Below are 15,915 nucleotides of genomic sequence, written 5' to 3'. Positions count from 1 at the left end.
TCTAATTAATTAATTTCGATATTCGTAAAAATAATTGACTCTCTTTAAATTCTTGATGATAATTAAAAATTCGTAACGTTATTAGAAATGACAATTAAATTAATTTAATGAATAAATTAAATTACTTATTAATAAAATTAAAATAAATAATTATAAATAACAATTATAATTACAGTACAATTGTAGTATAATTATAGTTACCATATTACAAACTGTTTTTCGTATTTGCGGTATTTTTCTAAGCCTAAAAGTATAGGGTATTAAAATACGAGTTTTAATCACTCGATTAAATGCAATTTAAAGAAAACAAGTATTTGGTAAAAAAAAATAATTAATTTTGTTTACCAATTATAAATTTTAGCTTTACATCAACCACTGTCATTAAAGCTAAACCACAATTTCTTTCACTGCGTACATGTCACATTTGAAAGCACTATATATATTTTGGGAATGGGAATAATGGTCATGCGGTTCATAAATAACCACATCGGTAAATTGATTGCTAAATGCAATTTGCGGTTGAGGGAATCATATTAATCGCAATAATAGTTACATTAATGATACTATTACCACCGTTTTGAATTACTGGTCTTTATAGTAATTACGGCAATTAGATGTATAAATAATTATTAATGTATTTAATTACTATAATCGACTAATGAGGTGATTAGATGGTGATGGTTAACTGCAAAAAAAAAAAACTAATTTTAATTTTTTGTATTCTTTGCAATATTTTTGGTGCTCGCACGCAATCAACAAAATGGCATGCTGGAATTTTACAGGAGGTGAGTTTTCATATCTTAACTTCTTGCTGCGACTAACATGTTATTAGCTTTCAAAAAAAAGCCATTTTTTTTTAATTTTTCTTTTAAAATCGTAGAAAAATTTTTGAAACTAAGGAAAGCATGTTGTACGTTCATCGTCGATCCATTTTCGATTCATTGTAATTCGTAAATCTTTAGTTATATTTTTCGACTTCTTAAGTTCTTATTATTAATGGTGGAAGTTAATTTTAATGCTTTCTAACTGCTTTTGGTATTTTTTCGGTATGCTGCTATTGTCTTAATGATAAAATTAACAAATTCAAAAATGACCACTTTTGATGAAATTTTGATGTTTTTTATTTTTATGGTTTTTCAATTTTTTTTTATTTTCGAATGTAGAAACAACAGGAAATGAACAAGAATAAAGAGATTATCGTATTGGATCACAAGAGATCGAATGCGATTAATATTGGAATGACAAAACTGCCACCACCGAGATCAATCAAGACTGCTATTTTGAAAATGGATGCTACAATTATGAATCGAGAGGGCATTGAAAAGCTTCTTACTATGTTACCAACGGAAGAGGAAAGATCGAGGATACAAGAGGCGCAGGCCGCCAATCCAGACCTTCCTCTAGGATCTGCCGAGCAGTTCCTTCTTACTTTAGCTTCTATTTCTGAATTGACCGCAAGACTGAAACTATGGGCCTTTAAGCTCGATTTCGAAAATTCGGAAAAGGTTTGTTTTGGATTTTCTTTTTTTTTCCAAATACTAGACAAGATTTTGTGTGGTGAAAAATTTTACAAGTATCTTTCTTTAAATGGAATTTTTGACTCTTTATTATGAATCTGAGATTTAAATTCTAAATCAAAAAAATTGTAACCATTTTTTTTTTTTTTTGACAAAAAACAAGAAATTTTATTTATTCTTTTCTTAATCAGGGATGAATAATATCAGGGTTTCCACAGGCCAGGAAAAAGTCAGGGATTTTTATTAAAAGTAGTGGAAAGAATTAAATGTTTAGAATTTATAAGAAAAATCTGAATTTTTTGCGAATTTTTTGTTTTTTCTCATAAACTATGAAACTATCATGAATTCTAATAAAAAACATTCAAAAATTTTTTTCTATTTCCAACAAGAATAAATTTTTTAATATTATTTAATTATTTCAAAACTTTTAACGCAGTTATTTTGATAAATAACAAAATTTCTTCACAGAAATTCAATTATTTTTAGGAATTTTAATAAAATTCATTGTAAAATTTAATTATTTTCAAATTTCATTTATATAATAACAATATTCATCATAGGAATTCAATTATTTTCAAAATTAATAAAATTCTTCGACAGATATTCAATTATTTTCAAAAATGTTTTAAAAATTCTCGTCAAAATTTTAATTGTCTTTATAAAAAGCAAAATCTTCGACAAAATTCAATTATATTCAGGAATTTTTATAAAATTCATTGTAAAATTCAATTATTTTCAATTTTCAGAAATATTAATAATATTCAACATAAGAATTCAATTATTTTCAAAATTAATAAAATTCTTCGACAAAATTCAATTATTTTCAAAAATTTTAATAAAATTCATGGCAAAATTTCAATTATTAAACAAAAATTTTGACAATATTTTACACGAACATTTAATTATTTTCCAAACAAATAAAAATTTTTCATTAAATTCTTCGCAGCAATTTTAAAATTATTTTCAGGGATTAAAATAATTTTATCAATAATAAAATCATTCGAAGGAAGTCAATTATTTTCATAAGTAACAATATTTATCACAAGAATTCAATTATTTTCAAAAATATTAAATTTCTTCACAGAAATTCAATTATTTTCAAAGAATGCAAAAAGAAATTGTCGTCAACGTTTCAATTATCTTTATAATTGATAATTGAATAGCAAAATTCTTCGACAAAATTCAATTATTTTCAGGAATTGTAAAATTCATTGCAAAATTCGATTGTTTTGAATAAATAATAAGTATTCAACATAAGAATTCAATTATTTTTAAAAGTAATAAAATTCACTTGATTTTAAAAATTTTAATAAAATTCATGGCATAATTTCAATTATTTTCAAAAAAATCAAATGTTTTAAAATTTGGCATTAAATTCTTCGCAGTAATTCAATTATTTTCATAAGTTTTAAAATTCTTTACCGGGATTTAATTATTTTTATAAATAATAAAATCATTCAAAGGAAGTCAATTATTTTCATAAATAACAACATTGATCACAAGAATTCAATTATTTTCATCGAATTCCTCGAAAAATGTAATTATTCTTAAAATTGGTATTAAAATTCGTCGAAAGAATTCAATTATTTTTAAAAATTTTGATAAATTTCTTTATAAGAATTCAATTTTAAGAAACATTTAATTATTCATTGAATTATTTATTTTTGAATTTAAATAATTGAGTTGTAGAATTTTCTAATACAAATTTTTTTACAAATGAATTTTAGTTAAAGTTTTAGACAATAATTTAATTATTTCTAGTTTTTATTTTCTAATGTATATTTAATTGAAGAATGTTCGAATAAATCAATAAATTGAAATTTTACGTAAAATCGAATTGTAAACAAATGGATTTAAAAATTAGCAAAGAAGAACTTTTTCAAAAATTATTAAAAATAATTGATTTAAAGAAGAATTTTATTTAAAAAATGTAAAAAATAATAATTGAATAACAATTGAAAAAATTGGAATTTTTTTTTGAAATTATTTGATGTTTTTATTTTCTAATGTATAATTAATTGAAGAATTTTCAAATAATCGAAATTGTAAACAAATGAATTTGAAAATTCTCAAAAGAACTTTATCATAAATTATTAAAAATAATTGATTTAATGAAGAATTTTATTTAAAAATTTGAGAAAATACTAATTGAATTGAAACGATGAAAATAATTTTAAAGAAGTTACAGTAGAACATTTTTTTAGCATCTAATTATTTTTAAAGTGAATCAGAATATTCTTCAGGACGAGGGAAAAAGTCAAAATTTTATCTGGAAATCAGGAAAAAGTCAGGAAAAAGTCAAACGAAATTTGTAATTAATTATTTCTACTGCGACGTTTTGAAAATGATTTTTTTTTCTCAGAACCACATCATCCAAAAGTTACGTTTTACATAATACCCAGAAAGAATTTTAATTTTATTTCATCTCTAACAAAAATTGAATCGAAAATTGATATTTTCATTATTCAGAAGGTTATACATTAGATGTTTGAATTTTATTTTTCGATCACTAAAGTGGCAAACCGATGGAATTAGAAACTAGTAAGAGGTAAACGAAATTCGAACGTGACATAATTTTCGCATAATTTCATGATGCTAGAAAACGCGTTATGAATTTTGAATACACAGGGTTATTCTTGGGAATTATAAAAATTTTGTTTTCACGTTGAAACTAGTATATATCTGCGTGTGGGGTTGCATTTTTTCGAGTGAAAAGTAAATACAAAAATATGTGATGAGAATGTAAAATTTTGGTGACTAGAGAAGATATATATATATGGTTTATGGAATGCAAGAAAAACGAAATGAAGTAAATTGCAAAAGGCTGACATTTGTGACTTACAGGAAATTGCCGACCCTTTGATGGATTTGAAGCAGGGAATGGAGACACTGAGAGTGAATAAAACTTTTCGCGGAATTCTGAGCACGCTTCTCTCAATCGGGATATTCCTCAACGGAAATGAGGTGGGTATTGAAAGTCTACAAATTATATCCGTATAATCTGTCTTGTGAGGATATATTCTCAATGGGTTTAATTTTACAAAGATATCAATCGCGAATTGACTATTATTCATTGCTATCATTTATGAAATTTGTAGAAATACTTTTCTTCAAAATCAAAAATATTCTTGATTTTTCAGCAAACTAAATTCATAACTATCGATTCATATTAGATTTACTAAATGATTTATTAATTTATTAATTAACAGTTCTTAATTTACGAAAACGAAATAATGCACTTTAGGTAAAAGGATTTCAATTAGAGTATCTTACGAAAGTACCTGAAGTCAAGGATACGGTTCACAAACACTCTTTGCTTCATCATCTTTGCCATATGGTAATGGAAAAGTTTCCAGATTCCACAGATCTCTATTCAGAGGTACGCATTTAAATGTTAAAAAGTTTGCAATGCGAAAAGTTTGTAAACGAGTCGGAATTTTCTATAAAGTGAAAATTCAGACTATAAAGTCTTGTTATATGGACGGAAAAAAAGGTAAAATTTTTATTGTTACTCTCTAGATTGGGGCTGTCACCAGAGCATCGAAAATCGACTTTGATGAGCTTGCTTCAAATATTTTCAAACTAGAAAGCGAGTGCAAAGCGTCTTGGGATCATTTGAAATTAATTGCCAAACATGACGGATCCACGATGATGAAAGTCAAGTAAGTACATGAATAGAAATAAAAGTAACTAAAATAATTAGTAAAAATAAAAAATTAATAATCGAATAATAAAATTAACGAAAAATTAAAATATAGAACAAAAATTTTTGGTATTAAATTCTAAATATTTCCCTTCTGCTTTCAGAATGTCGGATTTTCTTGCTGATTGCGCGGAGAGAATTATCGTTCTCAGTATTGTCCACAGACGTATTATAAATCGTTTCCACAAGTTTGTCCTCTGGTTGGGGATACCATTGCATCGGGTTCAAGATTCAAAACCGAATGAATTTTGTAGAATTGTTTCAGAATTTGCTCTCGAGTATAGAACGACGCGAGAGCGTGTGATACAACAGCTAGAGAAAAAGGCCAATCATAGGGAGAGAAATAAGACGAGAGGAAAAATGATCACTGAGGTATTTTCAAAAAAATTATAATCAAATTCTTTAATGCGATTCAATTATTTTCCAAAAAAAAGTATTTGAAATTCAATTATTTTCAAAAAAATATTCGAAATTCAATTATTTTCGAAAAATTATTCGAAATTCAATTATTTTCAAAAAAATATTCGAAATTCAATTATTTTCAATATCTATAGTATTTTCATAAAATTTCGCTAAAAAAAATTCAATTATTTAACAAGAAATTGATAAAATTCATCAAAAATTCAATTATTCTCATAAATAATAAAATTTCAACAGGAATTCAATTAATTTAGAATAGCATTTTCAAAAAAATTTCGAAAAAATCAATTATTTAACAAAAATTTGTACACAATTCTTCACAATAATTCAATTACTTTCACTAATAATAATATTTTCAATCGAAATTCAATTTTTTAAAAAAAATTTTTGTCAAAATTCTAAGCAAGGAATCAATTATTTTCATAAATGTAATAAAACTCATTTAAGAATTTTAATTATTTTTAATGCTATTTTAAATTAATTAATCGAAAAATTCAATTATTTTCATAAATAAAGTTTTCCACACAAATTCAATTATTTAAAATAAAATTTTCATATTCATTATATTTTGAAAAATAATAATTATTTAGAATAATGTTTATAAAATTCTTATGAAGAATTCAATTATTATTTCTTTGGAACTATTCAATTATTTTCATAAATAATAAAATTTATTGCAGGATTTCATATATTTTTAATCCAATTGTACAGGAATTGCTCAAAAAAAATAATTATTCTTTAAAATTCAATTTTAATTTCTCGAAAAAATCAATTATTTAAAAAAAATGTTTTTTTTAAATTCTGTGGAAGAATTCAATTATTTACAAAAATATTAGAATTTTTCACCGGAATTCTATTATTTTCAAATATTTTAATAAAATTGTTCGAATGAAATCAATTATTTTAAATACAATGTTTATAAAATTCTTCTAAAGAATTCAATGATTTTAAAAAAAAACAAATTTTTCACAGAAATTAAATTCTTTTTTAACATTTTAATAACATTTTTCTCAATAATTCAGTTATTTTTGAAAATTACAATATTATAAACTATTCAATTATTTTTATAAATAATAAAATTCATTTCAGGATTTCAATTATTTTTAATACAATTTTACAGGAATTGCTCAAAAAATGTAATTATTCTTAAAAATTTAATTTCAATTCCTAGGAAAAATCAATTATTTAAAAAAAGGTTTTTTTAAATTCTTTGGGAGAATTCAATTATTTACAAAAATATAAGAATTTTTCACAGGAATTCAATTATTTTCATAAATAAAATTTTCAACAATAATTCAGTTATTTAAAATAAAATTTTCATAATATTTATTATGTTTTGAACAAAATTAATTATTTAAAACAATGTTTACAAAATTCTTATGAAGAATTCAATTATTATTTTCAAATATTTTAATAAAATTGTTCGAAAGAAATCAATTATTTTAAAATTTCAATACAATTTTAATGAAATATTTTTGAAATAATTCAATTATTCTTTTAGATTTTAATAAAATTCTTTACAAGAATTCAATTATTTTCATAAATAATTCTTTTCAAACATTCAATTATTTACATAAATAATTGTTCGAAAAAATTCAATTATGTTAATAAATAAAAAAATTATTCCCGAAAATCCAATTATATTCAGGAATTTTTATAAAATTTAATTATTTCCATAAATAACAATATTCATCACAAGAATTTAATATTTTTAAAAATTAATCAAATTCTTTGCAAGAATTTAATTATTTTCATAAATAAATAAAATGCTTTTTAGGAATTCAATTATTTTAAAAAAAATTTTATAAAATGCCACACAGACATTCAATTATTCTCAAAAATTTGAATAGGATTCTTTGTAAAATTGAATTATTTTTAAAAACATTTTGCAATTCAATGATTTTCAAAATTTACTATTTTCATAAAATTTCCAAACAGAATTCAATTATTTAAAAAATTGTTTGTAAAAATCTTCGAAAGAATTCAATTCTTTTTATGAATAATAAAACTTTCTCAGGAATTAAATTATTTAAATTAGAGTTTGAATAAAATTAGAATTGTTAGAAACTATTGTCGATAAATCCTTATTAGCTCTCATAATACTATCAAAGTATTTTTTTACACAAATTTTTCTTTAAGCATGTAAGGGAAAAATTATTGTATTTTTTCTAAACATACATTTCTTTAAGCATGTGAGGGGAAAATTGATTCTTGAATTAATTGATTATTGTCCGATTTTTAATGCATAAAAATAATATTTTTGTCGCAGGTCGGAAAGTTTAGAACGAAAGAGGACAGAGCTGATGCGGAACTCAGGCAATTACTTGGTAGCGATATTTCCGATGTTGAGAGTCTACATGGAACACTTCCCTGGAGAAGACAGAGAAAAGAAGGTAAGTCCTTGAAAACCTCACTCTCTTAATTTTTCATTAGAATTAAATACCAAAAAGGTGGTTGGTACTGTTGACATTCAATTGTAATCGAAAATAAATTTTTCAAAGTACTCTACATTTTGGAGAAACAGTAAAATTTTATATCCTCTTAAAATTATGTACAATCCGTGGGAACAAGTGTGTTTCTTTTTTACTCATAAAGTCTTTATCCATATAGTAACACCGTCGCTATATGTTCCGCTCGTAAATTAAACGAGCATATACAGAAGCATAAAAATGACATAAAATATCCCATGTTCTTCCCAACCCTGCATTTCATATCACATTTTTTTTTTTTTTTTTTTTTTTGAGATGCAGGTTATGAATTAGATGAGGAGGATTTCGACGAGACACATAAGAAACAAGTAGCTCAAGTATAATATATTCCCTTTATAATGTTTCTGGAATAAAATTAGAAAATTAAATTACTTTATTAGAATATTTTGCAATTTTCAATAAATTAATTTATTCTAGTTATTATAATATTTATAATAGTTAATAATATGCAAATTGCAAAATGAGTCATCTTTCAAAATGAACTTTGACTTGAAAGCGTATAGATAGAGATTTAGATTGGATATTCATACAGATTGTTGAATATAGTGCACGTAGGTCGACGAATATTTCTCAAAATTAATATTTCAAAGCCTGCGGGCGAATCTTCCTGAGATCATCTTTGAATTAAATCCTTGCTTGTTGCGTTGTATTATATAAGGCTACAAAAAGTCTCCTTTATTCCCGTCATATTGGCATTTGCACGAACTATACAATAGAGAATGAAATGCAAAAGCGGAAAATCAAAAACAGAAGTCGTACCAGTCTTGTTTGCTACGTTTGAGAAAATACATGAAAGACCACAATCGAGAAAGAGAATGAGTTCAAGAACTAGAATTTCGAGTATTTCATTAAGCAAGAGAATTTTAGTTTTCTATCGAGTATTTCCGTCACTTGCTTCGCGAGTAAAGGCAAAAAACAAAAAATCAAAAGTTCATTATTAAGATCATTGATTTCTATTTTGTGGGAAAAATTTTATTTATTTGAATTTATGTGACTGATAAGACAGACGAAAAAAAATATTGATTTATAAGTCAGTATTGTAAGTCAGATTTTTTTTTATAAAGATCCGTAAAGTTCGTAATTTGATTGAAAAAGGACGAAAAGTTCGTAAATTGTACGACATAATTTGGAGAATTTTAGAGAAATTACAAATGATTGTAGAAATTCAATTATTTTCAAAAGTAATAAAATTCTTCGCTAAAATTCAATTATGTTCAAAAATTTTTTTAAATTCTCGTCAAAATTTCAATTATCTTTATAAATAATAAAATTCTTTTCCGAAATTCAATTATTTTCAAACATTTCAATTTTCAATACAATTGTTAAGAAAATTTCAATTATTTAAAAAAATTTTCCTCAATTCAATAGTTTTCAATATCTAAACTATTTTAATAAAGTTTTCCAAAAGAAATCATTTATTTAAAACAATTTAATAACATTCTACGTAAACATTTAAATATTTTCACATAAATAATCAAAATTTCAGAGAAATTCAATTATTTTCATAAATATTAAAATTCTTCTCAGGAATTCAATTATTTTTGAAAGTTTTAATAAAATTCTTTGCAACTATTCAATTATTTTCATAAATAATAAAACTCATTGCAGAATTTCAATTATTTTTAATACAATTTTAATTTCAATTCTGTTAAAATTGGTTGAATTTTTCAATATGTATTTAATATTATTTCTAAAATTTTAACGTAATTCTTAGAAAGAAATCAATTATTCTCTTGATAAATATCAAAATTCTTCACAGAAATTCAATTGTTTTCAAGAATCTTAACAAAATTTTTTGTAAAATTAAATTATTTTCATAAAATAAAAAAAATTTCACATTAATTCAATTATTTACAAAAATTTTCCTTAATTCAATGATTTTCAATATCTACTATTTTAATAAAATTTTCCAAAAGAATTCAATTATTTAAACAAATTTTTAATAAAATTCTACGCAAACATTTAATTATTTTCATAAATAATAAAAATTTACCAGGATTTCGATTATTAACAAATTTTTTATAAATTTCTTCGCAATAATTCAATTATTTTGCCATAAATAATAAAATTTTCACAGGCATTCAATTACTTTTGAAAATAATAAATTTCTTTTTAGAAATTCAATTATTTTTATAAATAATTAAATTCATTGCAGAATTGCAATTATTTTTATGTAATACAATTTTTATCGAATTCCTCGAAAAAATGAAATTATTCTTAAAAATGTTATTACAATTTGTCAAAAAGAATTCAATTATTTAAAAATTTATTGACAAAATTCTTTATGCGAATTCAATTTTAAGAAACAATCAATTATTCAATAAATTATTTAATTTTGTATTTAAATAATTATCGTAAAATAAAAAAAAATTAAATAAATACTTGTAGAATTTTCTGTTAAAAATTGATTTAAAAATGAATATATAAATGAATAAAAAAAAATTTAATTTTGGAGAAGTTACAAATTATTGGAGAAATTTAATTATTTTCGAGAGTAAAAAATTTCAATTATTTTTTATACAATTTAAATTGAATCCTCTAAGAATATAATTATTTTTTTTAAATTTTATTAAAATTCTTCCAAAGAATTAAATTACTTAAAAATTTATTAATAAAATTTAATTATATTTATAAATAATTAAATTCTTCTCTGAAATTCAATTATTTTCAAAAATTTAAATAAAATTCTTCGCAAAATTTCAATTATTTTCAAAAATAATGAAATTTTTGTCAAAATTTTAATTATTTTCAAAACTAATAAAATTCTTTGCAGAAATTCAATTATGTCCAAAAATTTTCATAAAATTCTTGTCAAAATTTCAATTATCTTTAGAAATAATGAAATTCTCCTGTGAAATTCAATTATTTTCAAAAATTTAAATGAAATTCTTGTCAAAATTTCAATTATGTCCAAAAATTTTTATAAAGTTCATGTCAAAATTTCAATTTGATATTCATGTCAAAAATTCAATTATTTTCAAAAATAATAAAATTCTTCGCAGAAATTAAATTATTTTCAAAAATTTAATTGAAATTCTTGTCAAAATTTCAATTATTTTAAAAAATAATTAGATTTTTCTCCGACATTTAATTATTTTCCGGAAATTTAAATAAAATTCTTGGCAAAATTTCAATTATTTTCAAGAATTTTCCTTAATTCAATGATTTTTATATCTACTATTTTAATAAAAATTTCCAAAAGCATTCAATTAATTAAAAAAAAATTAAAATTCTACGCAAGGATTTAATTATTTGCATTAATATTAAAATTTTCACAGGAATTAAATTTTTTACAAATTTTTTGTAAATTTCTTAGCAAAAAGTCAATTACTTTCATAAATAATATTTTTTACAGTGATACAATTATTTTTCTAAATAATAAAATTCTTTTTAGGAATTCAATTATTTAAAAAAGTTTTAATAAAATTTCTCGAAAAATGTAATTATTCTTAATTATCACTGAGCCATTTTTTATTATTATAAAACATGATGAAATCAAGCACTCCGAGTCGAAGACTCGGAGTGATCGATATCTTCATGTTTTATATTTATGAAAAATTTAATTTATAGTTTTAAGTATTTTATAAATATTCTCTTATTTGATTCGGACTGGTTATATTTTTGTCAATAATTGGTTCGTAAATGGACCGTAATTTTTAATTTTTGGTCCGTAAAGTCCGTATTTTTAAATAATAATTAAATAAAATAATTTTAGTATCAAGAGAAAATAAAAATTCTTTTTCCTATTTTCATTGCAGGTCGTACGTCATTGGGTCCATTGTTGAGGGATGAAACAACAAATGGGAACTTGACAGATGGAGACGACGAATTGCTCGAATGTCTGGTAAAAACAGCTACTAAGTCACCTGCAACTCGGACAGCGCCGAGGGAACGCAAAAGAACTCGTCACGCCGATCGTAAGTCTTGTAAGTGAAATCTCCGCACCCTGCACCAAGTTCTCTATCTCCATTTTTTTTTCTCATCGTCACCATTCAATTAGTTTTCAATTTTTTCTTCTTCTCTGAAAAGAAGGACTTTTAGTTTTTCTTTTCCTTTCTTTTTGTATATTCACAACACAAAGGTTCGCGAGATTTTCGCTATATTCCTCTGCCTCTGATCGGAAGTCTGAAATTTCAAGTGAAAAATAAATAATCGATTTTAGATTTTTAGATGAAAATTTACTGCGCGCCTTGCGGTAAAAGGAAATCTCGTATTCAGGGTAGTTAAGAACCTTTGAGTTGTGAAGGGTGAGGATGAGAACGATGGGGATAAGAACGCATCTGTCGCCTAAAATCGAAGTTTACTACTTAGACGTGGAGATCGAGATTCGAAATCCTCTCCCGCATTTTGTCATCTCTTTTTTTTTGCACCTTATTTGCACAAATTTCTTATAATTTTTGTAGTTGTACTTTGGGTCTGTATAGAAGGTGAATTTTATTTCTCAGGGTTGCCACAGGTCAGGAAAAAGTCAGGGAAAAATTGAATTATGTTCAAAATTTTTTTTTAAATTCTCTTCAAAATTTCAAGTATCTTTATAGATAATAAAATTCTTCTCTGAAAATCAATTATTTTCAAAAAATTTCCTCAATTCAATGATTTTCAGTATCTACTATTTCAATAAAATTTTCCAAAAAAAATTCAATTATTTAAAAAAAAATTTATGAAATTCATCCAAAATTCAATTATTTTAATAAATAATAAAATTTTCACAGGAATTCAATTAATTTAGAATAGCAGTTTCAAAAAAAATTTCGAAAAAATCAATTATTTAACAAAATTTTTATAGAATTCTTCACAATAATTCAATTACTTTCACTAATAATAACATTTTCCATGGAAATTCAATTTTTAAAAAAAATTTTTGATAAAATTCTAAGCAAAAATTCAATTATTTTCAAAGATAATAAAACTCATCGAAGAATTCAAATACTATTTTAAATTAATTAATCGAAAAATTCAATTATTTTCACAAATAAATATTTCCACAAGAATTCAATTATTAAAAAATAAAATTTTCATGATATTTATTATATTTCGAAAAAAATTAATTATTTAAAACAAAGTTTGTAAAATTCTTTGGAAGAATTCAATTATGCACAAAAATATTAGAATTTTTCACAGGAAGTCAATTATTTTCGAATATTTTAATAAAATTGTTCGAAAGAAATCACTTATTTCAAATACAATTTTAATTAAATTTTTTTGAAATAATTCAATTAATCTTTTAGATTTTAATAAAATTCTTTACAAGAATTCAATTATTTATATAAATAATTCTTCGAAAGAATTCAATTATTAAAGATAAATAACAAATTGATTTCCGAAAATTCAATTATTTTCAGGCATTTTAATAAAATTATTTGCGAAATTCAATTATTTTTATAAATAATAAAACTCATCGCAGAATTTCAATTATTTTTTAATATCATTTTAATTTCACTTCTGTTGAAATTCTTCCCTGAAATTCAATTCTTTTTAAGAATTTTAATAAAATTCTTTGCAAAATTTAATTATTTTTATAAATAACAATATTAATCACGAGAATAAAATTATTTTCAAAAGTAATAAAATTCTTTTAATAAATTCAATTATTTTCAAAAATTAAAAAAAAAATTCTCGTCTTGATTTCAATTATCTTTGAACAAACAGCCAAATTCTTCGCTGAAATTCAATTATTTTAAAAAATTTTAATGAAATTCAACGCAAACATTTAATTATTTTTATAAATAATAAAAATTTACCAAGATTTCAATTATTTTTATAAATAATAAAACTGTTCTCAGAAATTTAATTATTTTCATAAAAAATAAATTTCATCGTTGGTTTTTAATTATTTTTTATTCAATTTAAATCGAATTTCTCGAAAAATGTTATTATTCTTAAAAATTTTATTAAAATTCGTCAAAAAAATTCAATTATTCAAAAATTTGTTGATAAAATTTTTATAAGAATTCAATTTTAAGAAACATTTAATTATTCAATAAATAATTATTTATTTTTGTATTTAAGTAATTGAATTCTAGTAAAATTTTCTAATAAAAATTGAGTTAAAAATGAATTTCAGTTTGAAATTTTAGATTATAAATGAATATTATAAGTAAAATGGAAATTTTTAGAAATAGTTGAATTTTGAAAATGTTTCAAATTAAAATCTTTGAAAATCTAAATTTATGATACCTACTTTTAACTAACAATTTTGTAGAATTAATTTTCTTTTTAAATTGTTGGAATTTTTCATTTTCTTATAATATATTTAATGAAGAATTTCCGAATAATCGATTTATTATTTATGAAAATAATTGAATTCTTGCAACGAATTTTATTACCTTTTTTTAAAATAATTAAATTCAATTATTTTTAATCAAATTTTAATCAATTTTCTCAAGAAATGTAATTATTCTGAAAAATTATATTAAAATATTTCGAAAAAATTCAATTATTTAAAAATTTGTTGATGAAATTTTTTATGAAAATTCAATTTTGAGAAACATTTAATTAATTATTTATTTTTGTATTTAAATAATTGAATTCGCGTAGAATTTTCTAATTTAACATTGATTTTAAATAATGGATTTCAGTTAAAATTTTTGATAATAATTGAATATTAAAAGCCTTAGGTACAGCGTGAATTTTTAGAAATAATTGAATTTTGAAAATATTTAAAAAAATTTTTTTTAATTTAAAGTCTTCATACTTTTAACTAACAATTCATGGGAATTAATTCTTTTGAAAATGATTATTGGAATTTTTTTTAGAAATTATTTGAGATTATTATTTTCTATTATATATTTAATTAAAAATTTTCAAATAATCAAAGTTTCGTAAAATTGAATTATAAACAAATGGATTTGAAAATTTTCAAAAAACTTTGTCGAAAATAATTTTAAAATAATTGATTTAAAGAAGAATTTTAGTTGAAAATTTTAAAATTATAATTGAATTGAAATTATGAGAATAATTTTGAAGAAGTTACAGTAACAATATTCTTATAAATTGTTAATTTAAAAAAGGTTTGAATTTGAATCTTTTGAAGAATTTTCATTCCTACGGAAAAATAATAATGTAATATTTATTTCAAAAAAAAGCTATGAATGTTTTGAAATAATTTTACTTTTGAAGAAATTTGTAAATAAATGCAATAGAACATTTTTTTTGAGTATCTAATCATTTTTAAAGTGAATCAGAATATTCTTTTGGGTCAGAAAAAAATTAAAATTTTGTCTCGTAATCAGGAGGAAGTCAGGGAAAAAACAAGTAAATATTTGTGGCAACCTTGTATTCTATTATTCTCATTCTTGGTAGAATTATTTTTTGTTTATCTAATTTTCGTATCTATTTTTTTATCCTGGGTGACTATTATTAAATTCTTATTCCACCTTTCGTAGAGTATTTTCAACTCGAGATGCATGAATATTAAATATTAATTTTATCAGACGATATTGTGATTTAGGAATTAGGATAGAAATTTTTGTTCGAGTTTCTAATCTATGTCGCGTCGGTAAAACAGATCTAGGGGTCACTACTGATCAGTTCCTACGAATCATAGCCAAAGTTAAAAAATTATTCATATTTATATTTATTTAAAAAATTATTTTCTATTTTATCGAAGGTCAAGTTTTTCGAAATTGGAAACTTTTTTTTGAAAAGTATAGAGAAGAGGAAAAAAAAATATTTTTTCGTTTTTACTGTGTTAGAAAAAGGGAAGCATCTTGCTAACTTTCTTAAGCATCGACCGTCACGCGAGGTCGAGTTTCTTTTGTTATTACGGGGTTAACTCAAGCAGTCT

At 22.3% G+C, this 15,915-nt stretch overlaps 1 protein-coding gene across 7 annotated transcripts in view; it reads left to right on the top strand.

Annotated features, from left to right (window-relative positions):
- The window catches only part of LOC122499947 (FH1/FH2 domain-containing protein 3), a 207,183-nt gene that overhangs the window by 184,139 nt on the left and 7,129 nt on the right, over window positions 1-15,915 (top strand). For 4 of the 7 annotated variants that reach the window (XM_043608655.1, XM_043608586.1, XM_043609059.1 and 1 more), the window contains 7 exons: window positions 1,164-1,505; window positions 4,362-4,481; window positions 4,762-4,896; window positions 5,037-5,179; window positions 5,325-5,592; window positions 7,910-8,033; window positions 11,888-12,055. In XM_043608655.1, the coding sequence (XP_043464590.1) occupies window positions 1,164-1,505; window positions 4,362-4,481; window positions 4,762-4,896; window positions 5,037-5,179; window positions 5,325-5,592; window positions 7,910-8,033; window positions 11,888-12,055 (1,300 nt within the window). Of the gene's footprint in view, window positions 1-1,161; window positions 1,506-4,361; window positions 4,482-4,761; window positions 4,897-5,036; window positions 5,180-5,324; window positions 5,593-7,909; window positions 8,034-11,887; window positions 12,056-15,915 lie in introns of all 7 variants that reach the window. The other 3 variants (XM_043608814.1, XM_043608738.1, XM_043608892.1) reach the window with 1 other exon arrangement.

The sequence above is a fragment of the Leptopilina heterotoma genome, unplaced genomic scaffold (genome assembly GCF_015476425.1).
Source record: "Leptopilina heterotoma isolate Lh14 unplaced genomic scaffold, ASM1547642v1 Lhet_0, whole genome shotgun sequence".
In the NCBI taxonomy this organism is placed as follows: Eukaryota; Metazoa; Arthropoda; class Insecta; order Hymenoptera; family Figitidae; genus Leptopilina; species Leptopilina heterotoma.
Note: the sequence above shows the minus strand (reverse complement) of the source record. Positions and strands in the feature narration are given on the sequence as shown.